At 45.2% G+C, this 21,425-nt stretch overlaps 3 protein-coding genes across 3 annotated transcripts; 1 reads left to right on the top strand and 2 right to left on the bottom strand.

Annotated features, from left to right (window-relative positions):
• Positions 1–886: 886 nt before the first annotated feature.
• On the bottom strand, positions 887–5,635 carry SMG8 (SMG8 nonsense mediated mRNA decay factor). The gene is made up of 4 exons (XM_010402582.3): positions 3,951–5,635; positions 3,050–3,195; positions 1,788–2,663; positions 887–1,249 (listed from the first exon to the last, which is right to left on the bottom strand). The coding sequence occupies exons 1-4, from the start codon at positions 5,632–5,634 to the stop codon at positions 1,052–1,054; spliced, it is 2,904 nt and encodes a 967-aa protein (XP_010400884.2). The 5' UTR covers position 5,635; the 3' UTR covers positions 887–1,051.
• A 125-nt stretch (positions 5,636–5,760) lies between these two features.
• On the bottom strand, positions 5,761–10,478 carry PRR11 (proline rich 11). The gene is made up of 10 exons (XM_039563172.1): positions 10,331–10,478; positions 9,526–9,637; positions 8,960–9,107; positions 8,644–8,766; positions 8,135–8,377; positions 7,896–7,994; positions 7,285–7,394; positions 7,113–7,190; positions 6,928–7,024; positions 5,761–6,586 (listed from the first exon to the last, which is right to left on the bottom strand). Exons 1-10 carry the CDS (start codon positions 10,476–10,478, stop codon positions 6,521–6,523), a joined length of 1,224 nt encoding a protein of 407 aa, XP_039419106.1. The 3' UTR covers positions 5,761–6,520.
• A 468-nt stretch (positions 10,479–10,946) lies between these two features.
• SKA2 (spindle and kinetochore associated complex subunit 2) lies at positions 10,947–20,523 on the top strand. The gene is made up of 7 exons (XM_039563077.1): positions 10,947–11,054; positions 15,708–15,797; positions 16,381–16,557; positions 17,724–17,810; positions 18,863–18,902; positions 19,512–19,644; positions 20,067–20,523. Exons 1-7 carry the CDS (start codon positions 11,022–11,024, stop codon positions 20,191–20,193), a joined length of 687 nt encoding a protein of 228 aa, XP_039419011.1. The 5' UTR covers positions 10,947–11,021; the 3' UTR covers positions 20,194–20,523.
• Positions 20,524–21,425: the final 902 nt, after the last annotated feature.

Raw genomic sequence — 21,425 nt, 5'->3', positions numbered from 1 at the left:
TAGAATGATGGAATGGTTGGGTTGGATCTTTAAAGATCATCGAGTCCGGCCCCTACTGTCGTATTCCGTACAGAAGAGATGCATTTCCCACACCCAGCTCCCCAGAGATGTCATATTCCAAACGCAGGGAGGTGTTTCCTTCATCCAGCCCCTCAGCAACGTCGTATTCCAAAGGGGAGGGACACTTTTCCCACACCCAGCCCGAGAGATCACAGAATCAAGGAATGCTTGGAAAGGATCTTTAAAGACCGTCTAATCCAACCCCTAATGTTGTATTCCAAATGAAGGGACGCATTTTCTTCACCCAGCCCCTCAGAGATGTCATATCTGAGCAGAAACCAGGTCTCAGCTCTGGTCATGAAGTATATTACTGTACTATAGCAAACTGGCAAATTAAATTTTGTGTGCATACTAATTAGAAACAAATATTCTAGAAATTAAATTAGGTCTCAGCATACAGCTGCTGTCACTAATACATCTTACCTCAGTTAAAAGTTGATTTACTGTGGCTGATTTCTTGGCACCAAGAGGCACTTGATACAGGTGAGCAGCATTTGCTGTTAATACACATCAGAACTGCAGTATCTTTTTTTTTTCTAAAGACGATTTCTCCCATCATCACATTAAAAGCATCATCTACATACAAATAGCTTGTTCAGAAAACCAGAAAATATTTTGCTCATCACTGCCTCAATATGACAAAGTAAACTCTTGATTTAAGGCAATGCTAATTTTTGAATATTCCTAAATAGGTATGTAAAAAGATAGGATGGGGTAAAGCACTGTCATCAAAACATCTAGTAATACAGGATGAGCACTTTACGAAAACCAGCTTTTATTTTTTACATATGAAAACTTATTAAAAGGAAAATTTACATGCCTCAGATTCCTTTTCCTGCTTTGATATCAACTTTATTTCCAATCTGACCGTGTTCCAGTGAAATAGTGGGGGCTTCACACAATTGCAGTGACAACTGTTGGGTAACCAAAACCCATGAATTAGACAGAAGACAGCCTTCTTAAACTAAAACAGGTCCAGCCCAAACCATTCTCATTGTGTAATTGCTTTCAGTATTCCTCGGAGAACTTTGTAGCTCATTAACTGTTGGCTTTCTTTGGGAGGGAAGCAGGGCCCCCGTTCTGTCACATATGCGTAGGGAAACCTCAGCACCCAGAGTCCATCAGAGGGAAGGGTGATTTCCTGCTTCTCAGGGTAAAATATAGGACAGGGTGGTGGCCCTGGTTGAACCTAAAACCGGAAGAAAACATGCGTAGGTAATCAAACATCATTACTACCTCAAAAAGGTAAAAAAATGCAAATGGAGCTTTTTCAAATGTGTATTAGAAAAATGGAGAAAATGGTGAAGAGTTAAGAAAACCAACATTCTTTTGCCTCCTAAATTCAAACGGTAACTAATAATAACTATCTGAGCAATAAGTCACTGCTTTTCTCCATGACATTTAAAATGACAAAGTCATTCTTACAGAGTCATTGTTAGCTTTTTTTTTTTAAAAAAAAAAGCCATTATTACAGTAGGGAATGCCAATAACTCATCCTTGATAAAACATTTTTTTAAACTTACTTTATACAAAGAATAAATTTGGCATCTTGAAGTTTAAGAAATCCCAAGTGCTTATGTAACAAATACTTTTGGAAATGACTGTCTTGGCTGAAGTTGGTTTGAGTTGGAGTTTCTTGAGACTCTTTTCCTGTCACCCATGTCAAATAATGTTTCCACAACCACCCCTGCCTCTGCTGTTCTCAGATTCCCTCCTGCACTTCTTACCTGAGGCGTTAAGGTGATCTGCAGAGGAGCATCAGGAACCACCACGAAGAGCCTCATGAACTGGGCATAGTGGGGCTTGAGGCCCCGTCCCTGCGTCGAGGACAGGATGTACAGGGGCATGTCGGAATTGAGCGCTTTGAGGGCAGATTCCTTTGGCCCCCCTCCCATCACCTTCATCACCTTATCAGGCCCTGAACACATGAACCTCCTCCCACGTGCATCTTCATATTCAAACCCCACAAAAGCTCGAGCGATGTCGTCCCTCCGCCGGCCTCTTCCCATCACCACCGCGCTTCTCTTCCCAGGAACAGCCTTGTTGGGTGCAGGCCAGGAATTGGTGTCTAAGTCTCCTTCATCTTCAGTTCTCGTCCTGATGACAATGTCCCAAGGCATTAAATAGTTTGTTCCTGGGATAAAGCCCTGTTGATCTAAGCCTGTGTGGAAGTTGTAAGCCTTAGCAGGCCCCAGCTTGACCAGTGACCAACTGGAGAATTTGGGCAGAAGGCCTTTGGGGCAATTGGAATGGAGCATCCCGGGGAGGTACTCAACAGTAGATGCCTGGCGATCAACCAGGCTCGGCCTCTTCTCACTCTTGGAGTCCCCGCTCTGCCCGTGGCTTTCTGCATTGTCCCCTCCGCCCTGGGCATCGGGTGGGTAAGTGCCCAGGCTGCCCGTGGACTGGCCCAGGCTCAGGGCTAAGCTCAGGCCTGTGCTCTCTCCCTGAGTCTGAGGTTCTTTCTCTTTGAGTTTCTCGATCTCGCCTTCCGGAGGGGCGGGTGATGATTCATCCCGAGCAGGCGCTGGGTCAGGTGTGCTTGGCTGAAATATGGGGAAGTTGATGTGCTCCAGTTTTCCACAGCACTTCTCTTCCAGCAACTACGAGAAAGAAAACGTGGTTTAGTATCCACCCCGAGACGAGGGAGCTCAGAGTCACAACACTGAGCAGCTACAATTAAGATTCAAGAGGTTTGCACCATGTGAGAACCAAAGCAGCAGTGGGAACACAGCCCACAGACCTGTATATTTAGAATTCACGTGAACCAACACAAAGTGTAAACAGGTACATAAACAGGTGCTCCTGTGTGTGTGCACTGGTGAAGACTGGAACTGCCCAGCCTGGTCAGCCCATTTCTGCTCCCAGAAATGTCTTCCCCAAGCAACAAGTTGATAAGGTTAAGAGGAAACTTGTGGTCACTTCAGAATACAGACTCTGCAGATGAAACAAAAGCACTGCTTCAAGTACCAATAGACCTAACAGTTACCTGGTAAAAATCATAATTAGCTGCTTTGATATCAAAGGGGTCCTCCCGAGGAGCTTGTTTCCTTCCGCAGTTACAGGCACCAGTGGAACGAGCCCGGCTGTTGTGGTACAGAATCGGAGGATTTCTGTCTGCTTCTGGCTTTTCCCCTAAAAGCAAAATCAATCAAACCTTGGGTAAATTGCTCACCATTCAAAACCTTTTTATTCCCTTCATCCATTGCTCCCTCCCTGCTATACACATACACAAAGTGATTTGCCACCAGTTTGTCAAGCAACTCCTCCCTTTCCCACTTTTAATAATACAAAGTTCTAGCGGAGTTTATACCACTAAACCAAATAGTCTTTGTTTCTACAACCTCCTCCTGAAGGCTCAAAGTTCTTCTGCCTACAATAAACGTGCAGAAGTCAGTTTTGACTCCCTGATCAACCAATTATTTAAAACAAAGGGGGACACTTATGCTTTTTAGAGAACTTTGTTCTTACACCCCTCTTACTAGAAGGATTCCGGTGTAATGCTTCTAATTAGCAAGACAGAACCAGAGTTACCACTAAATCAGAACATCAGAGTAACTACAAAAATCAGAGTTATTACTCACAGTGGACTGGCTCCTAAACATTACACAACATAAAGGAAACCTGCACAGCAGCTCTGCTATGATCCCACTGTACAGAGATGATGACAGAATCATTTGGGTTGGAAAAGACCTCTGAGATCATCGAGTCCAACCTTTGCCTGGTCACCACCTCATCAGTTAGAGCAGAGCACCGAGTGCCACATCCAGTCCTTGAACTGCAAACTTTCATCTTGCACAACATTTCAGAGTCGGTGCTTTCAGCCTAAGACATTTTAAAGCAGATACAAAACTAAACCATGACACCAAAGCACAAGTGAGCATCTTTACCTGCTTTGGGGAGCAGATGGAACTTGTGCACGCAGTGCTGGTCGGTCAAGCTCCGCTCCTCGCAGAGCTGGTGCCCGTTGCTCCAGAACTTGTAGCAGTCCTCGTTGAGCTGCATGGCGTATTTGTGGAAGGCTGGGCCCCGGGCGTGCTGGCTGTACACGCGCAGGGCCTGGGCCAGCTGGTTCTTGTGCACTGTCATGGTGTAATTGTGGGGCAGGTTGGACTGGTAGGCACTGTGGGCCATGGGCAGAGCCTTCTGGCAACGGTTTTCGGAGAACTTGGTGTCTATGTCTAAGTAGCCTTCCAAAACTTTGATGCTGCTCATGATTTTTGAGCTCAGCTCACCACAGGTGGGGTCATCGTCTTTGCCTTCGATGGTCACTTCATACAGTTTTAGAGCTGCAGCCACCCACTTCTGGTAGGTTGGGAGCTCAAAGTGAGAGGGCTGTGGGTTCCTCCCCACACTGTCTTCGAAGCCCTTCTTGCTGAGCACCAGCTCCACGTGCTGCCACAAGAACTCCTTGAGGGTGCAGTCCACGAGCTGCCCAGAGGAGCTGGAGCTGCTGCTGGTGCTCTCTGCGTGGAAGGAGAGCTGCTGCCGGCCGTGCCTCATCATCTGATACCTCCTGGCTCCCGACAGGGTGGGAGCCAGCAGCGAGTCAGTCTCTCTCATAGTGCAGTTGCTCCTCAGCTGGTCGAGAAGCATGGCCACGGGATCATCTCCATCCTGGGGCCCACCGGCCACAATGTACACGAAAGCCTGGTTGGCTGGCACGGTGAACAGGCAGTTGATGCTCTGGTTGGTCAGCACCCTGCTCTTGCGGAAGATGCGGTAGATCTGATCCTCCAGAGCGTGCTGCAGCCTCCTCTTGGGGGAATGCTTCTTGGGGGGCGGCTTTTCCAGGTGACCACAGGGGTCCTGGCCCCTGCTTGGCAGCGGATCCACCTTCAAAGCCCCGTTGAGCTGGAAGAGGAAGAGGAGGCGTGGAGGGCATGGCCTGCAGTTGAGCTTCCACTCCTTGCCGACCGGGCAGTCCTTGATGGCAGCCTTCAGGGAGGGCAGCACCTTCTGCCGCAGACCGTCCAGCGCCCTGAACACGCGGTCGTAGGTGATGTCGAAGGAGCAGGTGGGATGCACCAGCAGCAGGATGTGGCAGACGGAGAAGAGGTAGAGGAGGCTCAGGCAGTGCAGCTTCTCCTGGTGCTTCCAGAACTCGTGCGCCTCGGCGTGGGGCAGCGGGGCCGGGCCGCCGGAGGGGTGGCCGGGCCCGGCCTCCCGGTTCTCGGCCGCCGCCAGGTCCCTGCAGGCGCGCAGCAGCTGCGGGGTGTCGCAGATGGAGGTGAGCACCAGGTACAGCACGCGGCTCTCCTGGCTGTAGTACGCCTGCAGCTGGTTGTAGTCCTTTGTCGCCGGGTCACCCTCCTGCCCCGCGGCGCCGTCCGCCAGTTCGGGATCCTCCTCCGGGAACAGCGGGAACACCTGCCGGTCGCACACGGTGCTCACCAGGGCCTCCTTCTCGGAGCACAGCTGCAGCGCGGTTTTGCCGAAGATGCCCACCACGCACACCTCCTCCTCGCCGCCCGCCGCGCCGCCCGCCTCGGCCGCCAGCAGCAGCTCCCGCAGGCTCATGGGCCCCACGGCCGTGCCCATGGCCCCGGGCGGCCCGGTCCCGGGCAGCGGCATCGCCCGGCCCCGGCTCCGCTCCCGCCCGGAAGCGGCGGAGCCCCGGGCCCGGCCCCGCGCATGAGCGGCCCCGCCCCGGAGGGCGGGACACGGCGCAGGGAGCGGGGGCTGCGGGCGCGGCACCGCGCCGAGGGTGTGACCGCACAGCCAACACCGGCCCCGCGGTTCGGGTCCGGGTCCGCGCGGTGGGAGCGGGATGCGCGCTCAGGGCTGTGCCACCGGGACTCACGGTCTGCCCTTGTCCTGGTCCGTGTCCTGAGCTGAGCCGCGGTACAGGCACAACCTCTGCCCACCCCTGAACTGGACTTGGAAGGAGGCTTTGAGTTGCTTGTCTTTAAGCAGTGCAGCCTTTTAATAGTGATCAGACACCAGCCAGCAGTGATACACGGTGCAGCGGCTTCGTACATTTGTAGCCACAGACTTGAACTGTTTGTTGAATCTTGCAGCTTTCCACTTTAATAACATTAGTGCATTAAACTGTTGCTTTTCTTTGAAACTGTACAAATACCGTCAAGATATTTTTTGTTAAAAAAAGATATAAAAGATATAAAAATAACTGAATTTCAGCAAACACACACATATTTGTATGACAAGCAGCACCAGTGCTGGGAACATAATAGTCCCTGCTTCAGCAGCACCCAGGTGTCAAAAGACTTGGGAAATTTCCTATTTTTTTCCTCCATTATGAATGAAGATGCAACCAAATCGAGAGACATTAGAGAGAGCTAAAAAGCACAATCTGCTTTACAGGGTTTCATAATGGCCCGTTTTCCTGTGCACTAGATTTACTTACAAATACATGTGCCTGAGTGTGCTAAAAATGGGATTCAAGTGGCTTCCTGACCACAAATGGAAAATACATTGTTCCATAAACCTACTTTCCTTTTTACTTTTCATCAAAGCTGTTTGCAGCACTCAACCGTGCAGGCGAGGGACTCTTTGGGTGAGCCATCTGTCAAAAGAAGGGAAGGGTCAGAACCTGGATATCTGAACTCATCATCACTGAGGTAAAACAGTGCAATTCATAGCTGAAACCATGAAACAGACACAGCAAATCATTCAAACAAGAGATGCTATCAACCCTCCCATTTTCTTCTTCTGCAAAGTGGAACTATGACTTTTAAAGTCAGCATTGAGGCACCCAAATGGCCACCAAAAAAGCAATTTTTCCTCTTGGGATTGTCAAACAATCTGCCATGGAATGTCCATTCTGCAGTGTCCTTCAATCAGTAAGGAATTCTGTGGATTTTAAAGCCACCTTATGATTCCAAGAAGAGAAACAGAGTGACTTGCCTGAAATTTGCGCCGTAGTGCCTGTGTCATTATCGGTGTCAGCCCAGAGCCACTTTCAGTGTTTTCTTTATTATTTAGAGGAGTGCCACCAGGACTTCTGAAAGGGGAATCATGATGAGTTTGATTGGTTCTCTATTTTTTCTAGATTAGAAAAATAGAATTCAAGAGAATAAAAAGGAGCAGACCTTTGTATATCGACTTTCTTCAGATGTTTCCGAAGATCAATCTGATTTTTAGGGGAGGTACTAAGAGAACAAAAGAAACTGGTACAATGAAATATTTTCCACTCAGTAAAAAATGTTAACCACTGTTTAAAACAGAAAAATCTAATATCAAAATAAGGAAGAAACATCTTACATTAAAGATTTTGTAGCATGAGCTGATGGCTTGGATTTAGGTCTCAGACTAACGCTCTGTAGATCTGTGACTGTAATTAATGCCCTGCATGGCTTCACTGGTGATTGTTCCTAAAGCAAGGAAAGAAATGTTACCCCAAATAAAACTTCAGAAAGTCTCACTACCCTGAAATCCATTTAATATTTATACTCTGAAAGATTTTTGTGGTTTATGGCTTTTATGCTTTTTTTGAATTATTAAGATTTGAATATGTCTTGGATAAAAATAGATTTATTTAGGAAAAAAACCAAAAAAAAAACCCCTAAACACTTCTGCAAACAAAATTCCAGCTGGGCAAAAGCAAGTCCAAAATCTACTGATAATATGCAAAGCTACATGAAAGCCCCACACCCTTAAATGTAAAATTAGAGCTGTCCTGAGTGCCAGGTGAGATTGGAGTTTGTCACTTTATTTCTTCCCTTCCAAAGCCCAGGTGCAGAATTAGAATGGTTACTTGAAACTGATCACTGGGTGTTTGGATGAGCATCAATTTTGCAGGAAATACAGCAGTTCCAGGGTGGATTTTCCCTTGATACACCACCACCTATTCATCCCCGTGTCCTCCAGTTTACCTTGTCCATTCTCAGGTTGCTGTTTGTCTTCTTCAGTTTAACATTCAGGAGGTCTTTGAGGGTGATGTGCATGGGCCCATCCTTTTTCACTGGTGGTGCCTGAAAGCAAAGGGGTTTGGAAGGGAAATTAGGATGGGAAAGTGACTGAGCGCTCACGGAGAGGCTCATTCCCGATGAATCCAGGTCCAAAGAGAATGCAGACATGAAATCAAAAATAGAGGAACTTTCTGATTCCCTACCAGCAGTGGTTTGGAGGCTGTGCCCCGTTGGAGGAGGAGAGGTGCTGGAGGCAGTTTTGGTGGGGGCAGCGGCGGTGGAGGAGGAGGAGGAGGAGGAGGAGGAGGAGGAGGAGGAGGGGGTATGGATGGCACGGATGTTGATGGTGGTGGATCCATCTCTGTCCCCACAGGAGCACCCAGAACTGGCTTATGACACCTTTGGCAAAGAGAACTTTCTGAAGACAAAGCTGCCACTCTGTTCATCTGAAAGCGACACAAATAAATAAAGAGAACATTAAATCTGCTGGCAAAAGTAGGCGGGATTTTAGACAACAAAGGTGCTGGCTAAGATTGAGCTATAAGGATATAAACAGTTCCCTCCTGCTGTGAGGTAGCAGCAGTTTAGCAGCTCTGAGTGCAGAGAATGCCCCTGAGGAGCTGCTCAGATTTCAGTGTATCTGCACTGACCACAGTTCCTCACATTCTCACCCAGGCCAACGTTCCCCTGCCCCAGCCGGACTGAGACTGACCTGGAGTGCTCCTTGTAGCTTGGAAAATTCACTTTCCAACTTCTCCAGCTTCTCCCTGAACATATTTAGTTCCCTTAGGTAGACTTGTGATGGAAATATGGTGTCTTTAACCACCTTAAAGCTCTAAGCACAAAAAGAAAGCAGATTATGTATATTTGTGTGTTGACTTTCTTCAGATGTTTCTAAAGATCAATCTGAATTTTAGGAGGGGTACTAACAGAACAAAAGAAATTGGTACAATGAAGTATTTCCACAAAGTAAACAGCATTAATCCCTCTTTGAAACAGAAAAATCTAATATCAGAGAAAGGATATACCTGTGCAACCCTGCTCTGGCACCACCAGTACAGAAATGATGCTGCTGTTGTCAAGGGTTTTACCACATTTTTTACGCTGGGCAAGGCTAAGGACCAGAGGGAGCACCTTGGGACTGGTGATGTGTTCAGAGGGAGATGAGCTGGTGACCTGCAACAGAACATTTCAGAATGAGGCCAGAACTTTATTTACCATGTCAGCCTCTAAAAAAGTTAACTGTGACCAATCATCTGGAAACTACAGGTAGGTACCAGCAGGTAACAACAGAGTAAATGTGATCACAGAAACCTGGAAAGGCCAAGATACATATCAATAAAGGAGAGGGGGGAATCCTATTTGAAACACTTTTTTATTCAAATTGCTTTTCCTGGTTACTAATCATAGAAACATTAAGGTTGGAAAAGACCTCCAAGGTCATCATGTCCAGCCTTCAACTGAATAACACCGAAAGATATGAAGTGCCACATCTACTTGGCACAAATCCTTCCCTCTTTTCCATGAACCATTGGGAGCAAACAGCAAACCCAGGGATGGAGTGAGAAGGCAAAGTTCGAGCTGAGCGTCTTACCGTGGAGAGGAACAAACTGAGCCCTGAGGGGTTACAGCATTTCTCTTTTTTTCCAGTCGAAAATTTGCTCGGGCTCTTCGTTTTCGTTTGCATTTCTTATACCTTGCCATTGCTGGTGAAAAAGACAAATTTAAAATGAATGTAGAGAGCTAAACCAAATTGTACATTGGGACAGAGATGCCACCAAAGAGAATAACGTGCGCTGCACCTCAGAAAGCCAGTCAGTCAGAGGTTAGTCACTGCTGCCTTGGTGGAATTATCATGTACCAGTGATAAAAACCATATCCTTAATTTAGTATGATCCATGGAGATGTGTTTGTGCACGAGTAGTGAATGCAGAAAGCACCATTTTACATGAACTTCTTTTTCCCTTTTCTATTTATACCATAGATAGATAGCATTAATAAATAGCTATTATAAATACAGTAAAAATATGAGTGAATTAAATACATACATAAATATATTATAAATAATATTATAGATACACACATAAATAAAGACGTAATTAGAAATATTATAAACGAAACAGAAACGTCATAACTATTAATAAATAAACGGACGTTCAGTTTTTCTTTATCCTGACGTGACAAGTACTGAATTTGGGGAAAATGACGCCTGGGGAGAACGGTGACAAAAGACACGAAGAGTCCAGGGAAGGATGCTGAGGGCGGCCCGGGCCGGTCACTGACCGGTGACCGGTAACACCTCAGCCCTGCTCACCTAGGACCCCGCAAGAGCGGGGACTCCTCTCCTCTCCTCTCCCTCCCTCTCCCTCTCGCTCTCTCACACCCGCACCTACACACACCTGTGGGGGTATCCCCGGGGGTGTCCCGGGGCCGCCCAGTCCCCCGGCCGCGCTCCGCGCCCGCCGCCGCCGCCGATTCAAACCGCTCCCCGCGCCGCGCCCAGCCAATGGCAGCGCCGCTCTCTGCCGGCCCCCCCACGCGGCGCATGTAAGCCGCGCGCTGATTGGCCGTCGCGTCGAGGCGCGCCCGCGCTCTACGGGAGAGGGGCCGGCGCTGCCCCGCCCCGTCCCGGGCGCGCTGAGGCGAGCGCCGCCGCCATTGGACGAGCGGTTCGGTCCCGCCAATCGGCTGCGGGCAGCGATCGCCTGGGGAAGGCCGGTGGGGTGAACGGGGAGAGCAGCGGCCCCGCCGGGGCCACCGGCGCAACCGGGAGAGGAGCGGGAAGGGGGAGCGGCGCCCCCGCCCCCTCAGAGCCGCAACAGACGGGCCCGCGCCGCTTCCCGCCAGCGCCGCGCGCCCCGCCCCGGCCAATCACCGCCGGAGCCCACTCCGGGCCAATGGGCTCGGCCGTACCTCGGAGCGGGTTTACATTCTCCGCGGGCCAATGGCGAGCGCGCCCCGCGAGCCGCGAGCCAATGGGAGGCGCGCGGCGAGTGACAGCTGGCCAATGGGCGCCGCCGACTCTCCCGTGCCGCGGCGCGGGGGGTGGGGATCTCCCCGCCGCCGCCTGAGGAATGTCAACTATTCAACATGGAGACGGCGGTTACCAGGCTCGAGACCCTGGTGAGGGCGGGCGGCGGCCGCGCTGAGGGGCGGCCGCGCCGCGGGCCGGTGGCGGCGGCGCCTCGGAGGGCGCGGGGCCGCCGCGGGAGGGAGGGAGGAAGGGAGGGAGAGCGGGGGCGCGGGCGCGGCGCGACGGAAGAGCGGCCGCTCAGCCGCGCCCGCGTTCCCCATCCGGGCCCTGAGCGCGGCCCGCGCCGCCCTCGATGGGGCGCCCGCCGGCCGCGTCCGGGTCAGGCGGGTTCGGCCGGGCCGGTCCATTCCGCCGCCCCCCCGAGGGGCGGGGCTTGCGCCGCTCCATTCACCCCTCGGCACGGGGCAGGGCGCGGCCATTTCCCGCGCACCTGGGGGGAGCGGTGGGGGTGGGCGCGCTCATTGCCCGCCTTGCGGGGGGACGCGGCCGGGCCGTCCATGTCCCCGCGGCGGGAGGGGGGGCGCGGGGCAGAGTGGAGCTCCCGGACTAGTCCATTTTCTCCCAGCGGGGGGCGAGGGTGGAGCGCTCACCTGGGCTGGACCGTTTTCGCTGCGGGGGGGAGAGGCGGGCTGGGCTGGTCCATTGGCGCGGGCGCGCGGGGGAAGCGGGGCGATGGCCCCCTCGGCCCTCCCTTCCCGAGCCCCAAATTCCTGTAGTTTTTCCAGCCTTTCGCTCCTTTCCAGTGCTCTGAGGCAGCCCCCCGAAGCACGACGGGGCTGTCCCATATGTAATGGTAGCCTCTCTGCCTGCCCCACTCCTGGAAAAGTGAAAAAAGGCAAAAATTAACCTCCCGAAAAAGAGCTGTGCTGTGTTTCCCCTCATTGGAGGGGCACTGCGAAGCTGTGTCCAACCAGCCAAGTTCTTTGTGCTCTCCCTCAAACCTTGGTCTTGCTTCTAAATAATATTTTTACATTTGTGCCCCATAGTGTAAGCTTGATCTCCCCATATATTAGTATCCTTTTTCTTTTTTAAGGCTAGTTTAATTCAGAAATATGTTTAGAGATACTTGGGTTAGAGGCTTTATTTATTTATTTATAGTAATGGTTTGTTTTTGTGTTTTATTGAAAGTGATTCTCATTTTAGGACATGTGAACAGGGAGGTGGTTGTGCTCCCTTTAAGTTAACGGGTGCTTTTATTCTGGAATTCAGAATAATCTCACATCTCACAGCTTTGTGCCTCTTGCTTTTCCTTCTGCTTTGTTGTTTCCTCGTCCTGGATTTCCTGTGAAGTCAGCTCTCTCCACAGAAGTGTGATAAAATAACACTTCTAGTTTCCCTGGAGGTTTTGACATGAATTTCATGGAAAGCTTCTTTTTAGTCGCATGGAAGCAGGGATAAAGTAATTAGTGGGAGCTTGAAGAGAACAATGGGTATGAAAATACCAGGTAATCAATGGTTATTTGTGACAGGAGCACCATAACATCTACAGTATTAGATTAATTATGGAAAAGATCATAAAACTGCTAATTTAAATAAGAATATGTCGAAGCCAGGTCGGAGCAACCTCATTTAGTGGGAGGTGTCCCTGCCCATGGCAGGGGTGGAATGGGATGAGCTTTAAGGTCCCTTCCCACCCAACCCATTCCATGATTCCCTGAACTCCAGGCGCTGTATTTCAGGACTCAGGACTGGGCTGCACAAGTTCCTTGGAGTCAGCTGGGATTTGGGATCTTTCCAGCAGCTTCAAGAGGCACAGTCAGGCCTGCAATGAATACACAGAGCATCCTTGTGCACAATCATCTCATTTACCTTTAATGCCCAGCCTGCACTGAGGGAAACTTTGTGGAGATCCATTTGCCAAAACCGGATAACAAATGGTTAAACTCTCAGATGAGCTGCAAGTGCTTCATTCAGAGCAATTCGATTCATTGCTGTCCCTGTTTTTTGGGATACTGCACCTCCTCTGTCCCTGTGTGGTGTCTGTCCAGTGCCCTTTTTATGTTGTACTACTGGTGATGATGCACAAAAAGCAGTGCAATGTTAAAAGGGCATTGGCCAGCAATACAATCTGCATTACTCTGTATTCTTACTGTGGTTACAGTCACATCCCAAGTCACTGTCTGAGACCAGAAGGTGATTTGCAAAACAGCTGTAAAATTAGATTGCCACTGGTTTGTTTTTTCTTACTCATTGTCTTCTACTCACTTGCCAAGGAGAAACATTGACTGTCATTTAATGACAAATGCCATCATCTCTGTGTCTTAGAAATGGTCCAGGTGACTCAGCTCTGTGTACATCAGCAAACATCCCCCTCTCTCCACTCCATTCCCAGGTTTCTTTGCATTTTGTTAAGGATCTCAGCACCTTCAAACCCCGAGAGTTCTCAAGCTCTCAGTAAAGTAAACAAGTTACTGTTGTGTTAAAAAACCCCACCTTCACTGAGGTTTATGGAATACACCCTCCCTGTGATGGTGCTCTCACACTCCAGTGGTAAAGGACATCCCCAGAGTTGGGAAAGGAGTGCTTAAGTTCATTTTAATGTGATTCAGCACCTGTAAATTATAAAGAACAAACTTGGCTGTCTAGAAGATATTCCCTGTAATGCAGTTTAAGAACATCTGTGTGATGGCAGTTTAGAATCTTAGCTTGCTACGAGGCAAATCCAAGCAATAAATACACTTGGAAAATGGAATTTCCAGTTTAAAAAGAACCAAGGAGTTTGAAATTGAATTTCTGACAGATCTGTTGAGCATTTTATTGAGTGGTTGGGTTTTTTTCCCCTCTTGATCAGTGGAATGACAGATTATGAATAATAACAATGTGAGTTTTTGTATGTGCGTGTTAGGACTTGGTGAGCTTTAACCTTATCCAACTCTTCACGATCCACAGAAACCTCTGGCTGAGTTGATGTGGTTTTTTCCTTTTTTTTTTGGTGAGTGTGTGATTGATTGTTGCCCAGAATTGTTGCTGCTAACGAGTGCTCTGACTTTATTGCACTACTGTACTATACAGAGAGCAGTGCAATAGTATTGTCAAAGCATCTGAGAGCAGAGCCCTCAGCACTGGCCTCACTCTTGCCTCAGTTTCTAACATTTTCTTCTAAGCCTGTGAGTAAATTACAAATTTACACTTCAAACCCTGCATTTTCTATGTGGTTGCCATGAAATAATCATCCTACAAATGCTTCTGACCTGGAACATTAAGGGGAGATTTTTGCAGGTGGATGTTTCCTGAAATGCAGCAAGAAATAAATATTTATAAAATAAAACCAGTCCTACTGAACTGTGTTAATCTTGTCACAAATCTTAATATTCTAGCCACATTTAGCTTCACATCCAGTTTTTAATGTCCTGAATCACAGTAGTAGCAGGATGTTAGTTAGCTCCTTGTGGAAGTCTCGGGTTATCAGTATTGAATATTTAATGGCTCATTTTGAAAGCAGCTCATCTTTGTTGTCTGCTTTCCCAAAAACTGATAAAATGGAGGAGCTAGAAAAAAGCAAAAAATGTTCTTTTGGGGGTGCCTGCTGTGGAAATGAAAACCTACAAATATTTCTTAGTGGAGGAGAACAGAAACCATTGAGCAGTCGGGGAAGAAATCCCTCATGAACTCTTTAAAAATGTACAGTGTACTGAAAAGTATTTTATTCTTGGATTTTGTCCTGGCTGGTTTCTGGGGCAGGTGTAGGAAGGAGTTTTCTTGGGCAGATGGTGAATTATGGCAGTACTGGGTGAAAGCTTTCCCCTTGATTTATAGATGCACAGGCTCTTCACTAGATTTATTTTCCTTTTCTTAAGCTATTATTTGAAAATGTACTGGAGGTGTATGAAACATCATCCATCTTCACTCCCTCAGAAAGAGGCTTTCACTGCAGAGTATCCTGGATCGAATCCCATTCCTTCAGGCTGAGTTTCCAGATCCTCAAAGGCATTAATGGCCATTCCTGAAGGTGGATCCCAAGGCTGATGTTTAAAACATAAATTTCCCTTTGGAATCCCAGCCTGACCACAGACTGTGAATATTTGTTGTTTTGTAGCACTGCCTGTAACAAATGCAGCCTTACTTTGATCCTTAAAAAAAAAATCAGAATGGTTACTTTGGGGTTAATCTCAATATAAACAGTGAAAACCAAGTTAAGGAAGTCACAACCATTTTAAACTTGCTTTCATCATTGTCTCTTCTGTGACTGTGAAATCACTGAGTTATTATGTCAAAGAATTAATGAGTTGCTTGGGAGCTGGGAAAACTGCCTTTCTTGAAAGTGGAAGTCTTTAATAGATATTAAAATTGCAGACTAAAATTAATTAAGTAGTAATGCTATCAGCAGACTGTTTTACAAGGCAATTAGACAATTCTCTGGTGGCTTATTTATCCCAAGGAAAGAAAAGTGATGTCATCAATTTTATGAGCTGTTAGTCAGTCTGTTTTATCAGGGAATAATAAAATGTTTTGTGGGTATTAAAACCATCTGAAAGAACACATCCCTAATATGATTATTAATAAAAGCTCTGATGATACTCTTGGATCCTGAATTTACTCATAACCTCCTCTGTGTAAATAACTGAGTGTTGTACTTTTGCTGACAGAACTCTTAATATTTGAAAAAGTTAAATTTGAAAACTTTTATGGTCCCTGAACCTTTCAAAGGGAGGCAGCTGCCTCCTGCTTTCCTGAAACACAGTTTGGGGTTTGTCTGCAGTTTTTGGTTTTTAATATACTGTGCCTGACCTTAAATATTTTAGTTCCAGAAAGCAGAATCTGATCTGGATTATATTCAGCACAGAGTGGAGTTTGAAATATTGAAAAGTCTTCCTGATGATACAGCAGCAGAGGTAGTATTTTCAGATTAAATTCAATTTTTTTGCATGAAGTTGGTAATAAATGGATATTTTTCTTTAAACCTGAAATATATGTGGCTGTTCTTTCATCTATTGTCAGGCTTTTATTATTATTATTGTTATTATTATTATTATTGTTATTATTATTATTATTATTGTTAAGTATTTGCTGTGTCATGTATCAAGATAAGTGGCCTAACATGAATTCAAACCAAACTCCTTTGGTTTCTTGGGATAGTGAAATTCTCCCATTTTCTGCTCTGAGAAATTAGTGGTGTTAACACCTAAATTCAGGCCACAGATTCCAATCTGAGCTAAAACTCACCCTTGCTCTGAGATCCAAGATGAACTTGCCAACAAGCAATGACCAAATTCAGCTTTGGGAGAGAGATGAGAAGAAAACAATAAATGACATAATGTAAAGGATTTTATAAATAAGTCCTTTTCTCTGGTACATTTTCATTGTAAAGGGTCATTTCTTGTTAAATTTTGGTGTCTCCAACAGCTGCACTTTTAATTGATTTGTGGCCACATTAATTTTATCATCTTACATAATTTAAATATTCTACTCACACAGGAGAATCCAGTTGCTCTCCTGAAAGAACTCCCAGTGCTGAAATCCCGTTACAAATCCCTGTGTGTGCAGATGGAAAAAATTTCCATGGAGCAGAAGGAATCCATGGAGAGCATCCGTGCTGCCCTGGAGAAAACAATGGAGATAGTTCAGGCACTGCAGCAACGAACTGAACTGGAGGTGGTATTTTCATTTAAATCAGTTTGTTTTCACTCCCGGGAACGAACATGAGCTTTGTAACCTTTATGTAGCACGAGTGGTTCCATTGGAAACTGTTGTTTGTGCAGACTCTTAGAAGATAAGGAGACAGTTTCCCAGAAGGAATGCTGGCAGGATTGAAGCTCCTCCTGTAAATCCCAATCCCCCCAGCAGTTACAACTGGTGGTGGTCAGATTTGGAGCTGAGGAGTGTGAATAGTGGCACAGTTTGGGTCATTTCATAGGAATCAACACCTCTGTGCACAGCTGTGTCCCAGGGCCACACTGACAGCTTTTGGAAGTAGACACCTTAAAGAAAATAGAAAGTGAAGCCAGTTTTAAAAGGCTAAAAAGCTTTTAAATGGCAAATGTATTTTCACTGCCTGAAGGGAGAAAGTTAAAACCATTGTAACAAACACCCTGGGATTGCTGTTAGTCCAAAGCTGTTTTTCCTAAGATAATGTTTAAGTTGTTAAAAAACCCAACAACAAACAACATTTTCATAAGTGGTCTTCAGACACTGCTTCATTACTGAAGAGATTGTGAAAGCATTAATTTTGTCCCTTTACAAATAAGGTGATTTAGATCAATATTCTAATGACAGTACCTGGAGATTGGGTTTAATCTGTCAACAGCTCTGGGCAAGTTACTGGTAACTTTTTATAGACAAAATGGGCTGTATCATGATTTAAAAGACAGTGGTTATATGTCACAGAAAGGAAAACAGATCATATCTCACTGTGTTTCAAGGATATTCTCCCCAGAATAATTTTATACTTGGGATTTTCTTAAAGTGGAAGATCCTTTTCTTGAGTTATATGTAGAGCTTTAGGTAAAGATTTTCTTGTACTTTCTGTATTTCCTAAACCAAAGGTGGATTAAACTTCTGGAGAAATGTAAGTCTTCTTTTTTTTAATTGAAAAATTTATCTTACTTGACTAATTTATAGCATTGGTACTAGAGGAAGATTATGGTTGATTTTTCAGAAATACTTAGCTTGTACATTTGCTTTCAGTGGAAGGAAATCAGGAGTCTACTGTCAGTTTCCATGAGCAAAAGGCTGCACAAGCATTGAGTCCTTCTGTAAATATCATCACCTCGGGAACTGAAGTATCAGACTTCTCTGTGTTTGCTTTTTTTTTTTTCCAGAGCTTGCCTCTGTCAGCAGAAGAACAGACTGCAGCTCAGCAGTTAAACTTGCAAACTGGAAAAGAAGTGGAATTGCCAGTGGAAGAGGTAATTAGGGCATGGAGTGTCAGTATTCCAGAAACCTTTAATCCCGAGTGCAGCTGAATGCAGAAGGGGCTGATTTGGTGATTTAATACCTCTCGAATGAATGGAATTTTTCAGAAATGGGATTAAGTTCTTTAACAGACTTTTTCATTTTTATTCTATACAGATTAAGCTTTTTTAATTGTTCCAATTAGATGGTCCACAAAGGAAAAATTAGCTTTGAGAAGACTTTGTTCCTGTTATTTTTTAATTGGGATGTGTTTATGTTTCTTGTCAGAGATGCAGTTGGTTGCTCTTGTTGATCTTCTTGATAAAGAAACATTTGGGTGGGAGTGAGGAATGTCATTGATTCAAACCAAAGTATCTCAAAGTGGGGAGAAACTTAATTTCCTGTGAAATATTCAACAAATTTTGGGATATGAGTAACAATCTATTCTAACTGCAATGCAATAGAACATAGATCTAAATTAATACTTGTTAAAAAGTCAGATCTTCTCCCATAGCTCAATATGTAATTAGCCAGTATCATTATCTGCAAATATTTGCTCTGGGTCTCATATTAAAAATATTAAATAAGCTTAACAGAGGGTGTTTCTCTGATGGACCTTTTCTTTTTCTACTTCTCCTCACTGCCCACTGTCACAGGAGACCTCATTTTCTGTCCCTTTGTTGCTTGTTGGTTTGCATGAAACCTGTCCAATTCCTGCAGCTTCACTCCCTCTTTGTTTGCAAATATGGGCTCCTCCCTTGATAAATGCTCTCAATTTATGTCCATTATTAATTCTAAATCATGTGCAGTGCTTTCAGATCCATGCTGGAAAGCTGGAGACGCTCATCTGACTTGCATATAAATCTTTCTGTATCCATTTTAAACTTAATTTATTTGAAACTGTGTTTAATCCCTAAGATTTTGCTGTTGACTTCAGATCATAGCAAGATCTTTGGTTATCCAATGGTAAAATGTAATTAATGTCAATTTCAGGCAGAAGTGAAAGTGTAAAAAATGATTTCTAGGCGAAATACTAACAAATACTGACATTATTGTTTATTTTTAGCCATCCTGTCCAGGACCTACAGTCCCTGACTCAGCTGAAGGTGGGTGCTGAAAAAATAAACTTCCAACTGTTTTCTTCTCATAGAAGCTGTGATAGGCAGTAAATTCACTGTTTTCAGTCTCAAGCACCAGTATCTACTGGTTTTATGTGAAGAATTTAGACTTTACTAGAAGGACCTGACCCCTTAGTTACATTCCATGAGTAGTTGTTGTGTTTCTGGGATTTTTTTTTTCCTTGCTTTTGATGGGACTGAAGTGGAAAACTGTTGTGTTTATGGTCTGGAAGAAATGGTGCACTAATCTTACCTTAGAAATAGCTCTTTTTAAATCCATTTATCCCTGCTTTGAGAAAGGAATTTGCACAGTTGGTTTAGTTTTTTTTTTCAAAAAACAAGACCAACTAGTCATTGACAGACCAAATTTATCAATTCTCATCAGATCTCAAATTAAACGATTTTTTACTAAGCCTCCAGGTACAGTGATTGTTTCTTCTTTCCTTTCTCTTGCTGGAAAATCTTCCTTTAGTCCCACTTAGGGGGGTGATTGAACAGTAATGGAAGTACTTTCTATCTTTGACCCAATTTCTTAAGAAACAAATATTTTCCATTTCCAGTTTTTTTAACAAATATCTTCTATTTCCAACTTTTTAGACCCCCAGTTCAAACCATTGACTGAGGAAACATTTATGAGTGTGCCTAGGAGCGTCAGAAGCACTGTCAAATTAGCAGACTTGAACTATTTGTACAAGGGGTTATTTAACCACTTCGTTGTAAAGAAGAACAGGTAAGACTCAAAGCCATTCATTAAAAGAATTTTATAAACTGTAAAGAATTTCAGCCTTTTCAAATTAAATAAAGCCAGCAATTTAAGCATTCACTGCCATATTGTAACTTCAAAAAGCCCTGACACTAAACTGGGAGCCCAAACTCTGCTCTCCCCTCTCTGACCCCTCTCTGGGGTGAGTGCTGGGGATTTCTTACAGGCTGATATTACAAAACCAGGAAGTTTTTGACTCAGAAATTCTCTCTTTAACCCTAAGATTAGAAATGACTGCTATGATTTGAGGTATCACAGAAAAGTTGATGGTAATATGAATAAGTTTGAGATTTACAGAGCACTTACAAAAATCATTGATTAAATAGCATGTGCGTTTTAGCCTTTTTCTGCCAGACCTGATGTTTTACTAAATTGTTTTTGTCTTACAGAGCAGCACTGAGTATTTCACAGATGAACAAGATGAATATGAAAGCCACTGACTCAAGAATTCAGATCCTGAAAGAACTCGGGATTGTGGAACTCAACAAACAAGGAAATGTTAAATTAGCTGTGTAAATGAAAGCTCATCTGTTACAGAAGCATCTTGGTCACAGCTCCTGGGTTATTAAGGAACAAGAATTTCTCTGGAACAAGAGTTTAAAGTCCACTGTTGGGAAGTTGTTAATGTTTCTGTATACACATTCTGTTGATAATACTTGGAATTGGAGAGTTCAAAAACACTGAGGTTGGCACTTTACCTTGCCTGTTTAAAGGATTATGGTTGATGCATTTTTGAGGAATGTTGTGACACTTCCACTTCCTTGCTGCATTCCTGAGGGGTTTCTAAAGCCTCTTAATTGTACTTGCATTCCTGAATAAAGATTTATTATACTTTTGTTTATGTGACTCCTGACCCCTGAACCTGCTCCCTGACCTGATTAATTTTCCTTTGATGTGAAATCCTTTGGGTTTTTTACAGTCCAGCTGGGGTCAGAAGGGATTTCTGGGCACTGTCCAGTCCAAGCGCCTGGACTGCAGCTCAGGGCAGGGTCCTGAAAATTCCCAAGGATGAAGAGTTCACAACCTCTGTTACACTGTTTGGCCACCCTAACAGTGAAAACCATTCTTATGTTTAATATTTCTATATTTTTGTGTTTTTATATATGTAATATAGATATTTTATATCTTATTTTTTACATTGATCTTGTTATATTTCAGCCTAATTTGAGAGAGTAAGATACCTGAAGTTGTATTCAGTTTTTTTCCTATGAAAAGTTGTGTCTGTCAAAGGAGAGAAAGTTTGAATTAGTGCTCTTAGGCAGGGAAAGGCTGGTTTCTGAGCTCATCTGTGAACTGCTTTAGGGTTTGATGGGAAAAGAAACAGGCTGGGTATTGAAAAGAACAGGAACAACTTGATTTTTTGATGTGTGCTGCCAAGTGTGCCCGTTTACCTACGAGTAACTTATCAGCTTCAAGCAATTAATCGGTTTCACAAACTTTATTTAGTAGTTTTTAATCACACTGATCTACTTCCAATAGAGGTCTCGATCCTTGCTGCCACTACACTCAGCAGCGTTAAACATTTAATTTATTGGTGAACGCTGCTTATAACAACTGAAAATAGCCGAAACCCATCCCCGCTCCTGAAACCTCGCCGGCAAGGAGGAATTAATAGAAATAATGAAGAAAAATAAGAGAAAATAACGAAAAATAAAGGAAAATCCAAGCCCGAGGCTCCCGCTCCGCCGGCTCCCCTCAGGCGCTGCCGCTCCTCCCGCGCGCCCCTCGCGCCGCCACGCCCCCTGCGG

The sequence above is a fragment of the Corvus cornix genome, chromosome 19, assembly GCF_000738735.6.
Source record: "Corvus cornix cornix isolate S_Up_H32 chromosome 19, ASM73873v5, whole genome shotgun sequence".
Lineage (NCBI taxonomy): Eukaryota > Metazoa > Chordata > Aves > Passeriformes > Corvidae > Corvus > Corvus cornix.
The sequence above is the reverse complement of the archived record's forward strand: the minus strand, read 5'-3'. Positions and strand labels throughout refer to the sequence as shown.

What these genes read in the sequence shown, in the direction of transcription:
- SMG8 (XM_010402582.3), bottom strand. Translation starts at nt 5,634, where the DNA reads ATGCCGCTGCCCGGGACCGGGCCGCCCGGGGCCATGGGCACGGCCGTG. An exon ending in CCATCTGCTCCCCAAAGCAG is followed by an intron (nt 3,196 to 3,950) that starts GTAAAGATGCTC and finishes TTTTGCTTTTAG; the next exon opens with GGGAAAAGCCAGAAGCAGAC. An exon ending in AGATCACCTTAACGCCTCAG is followed by an intron (nt 1,250 to 1,787) that starts GTAAGAAGTGCA and finishes TTCCGGTTTTAG; the next exon opens with GTTCAACCAGGGCCACCACC.
- PRR11 (XM_039563172.1), bottom strand. Translation starts at nt 10,478, where the DNA reads ATGCGCCGCGTGGGGGGGCCGGCAGAGAGCGGCGCTGCCATTGGCTGG. An exon ending in AGCTACAAGGAGCACTCCAG is followed by an intron (nt 8,378 to 8,643) that starts GTCAGTCTCAGT and finishes TGTCGCTTTCAG; the next exon opens with ATGAACAGAGTGGCAGCTTT. An exon ending in AAGAAAGTCGATATACAAAG is followed by an intron (nt 7,025 to 7,112) that starts GTCTGCTCCTTT and finishes TTCCCCTTTCAG; the next exon opens with AAGTCCTGGTGGCACTCCTC.
- SKA2 (XM_039563077.1), top strand. Translation starts at nt 11,022, where the DNA reads ATGGAGACGGCGGTTACCAGGCTCGAGACCCTG. An exon ending in TTACCAGGCTCGAGACCCTG is followed by an intron (nt 11,055 to 15,707) that starts GTGAGGGCGGGC and finishes TAAATATTTTAG; the next exon opens with TTCCAGAAAGCAGAATCTGA. An exon ending in AGTCCCTGACTCAGCTGAAG is followed by an intron (nt 18,903 to 19,511) that starts GTGGGTGCTGAA and finishes CCAACTTTTTAG; the next exon opens with ACCCCCAGTTCAAACCATTG.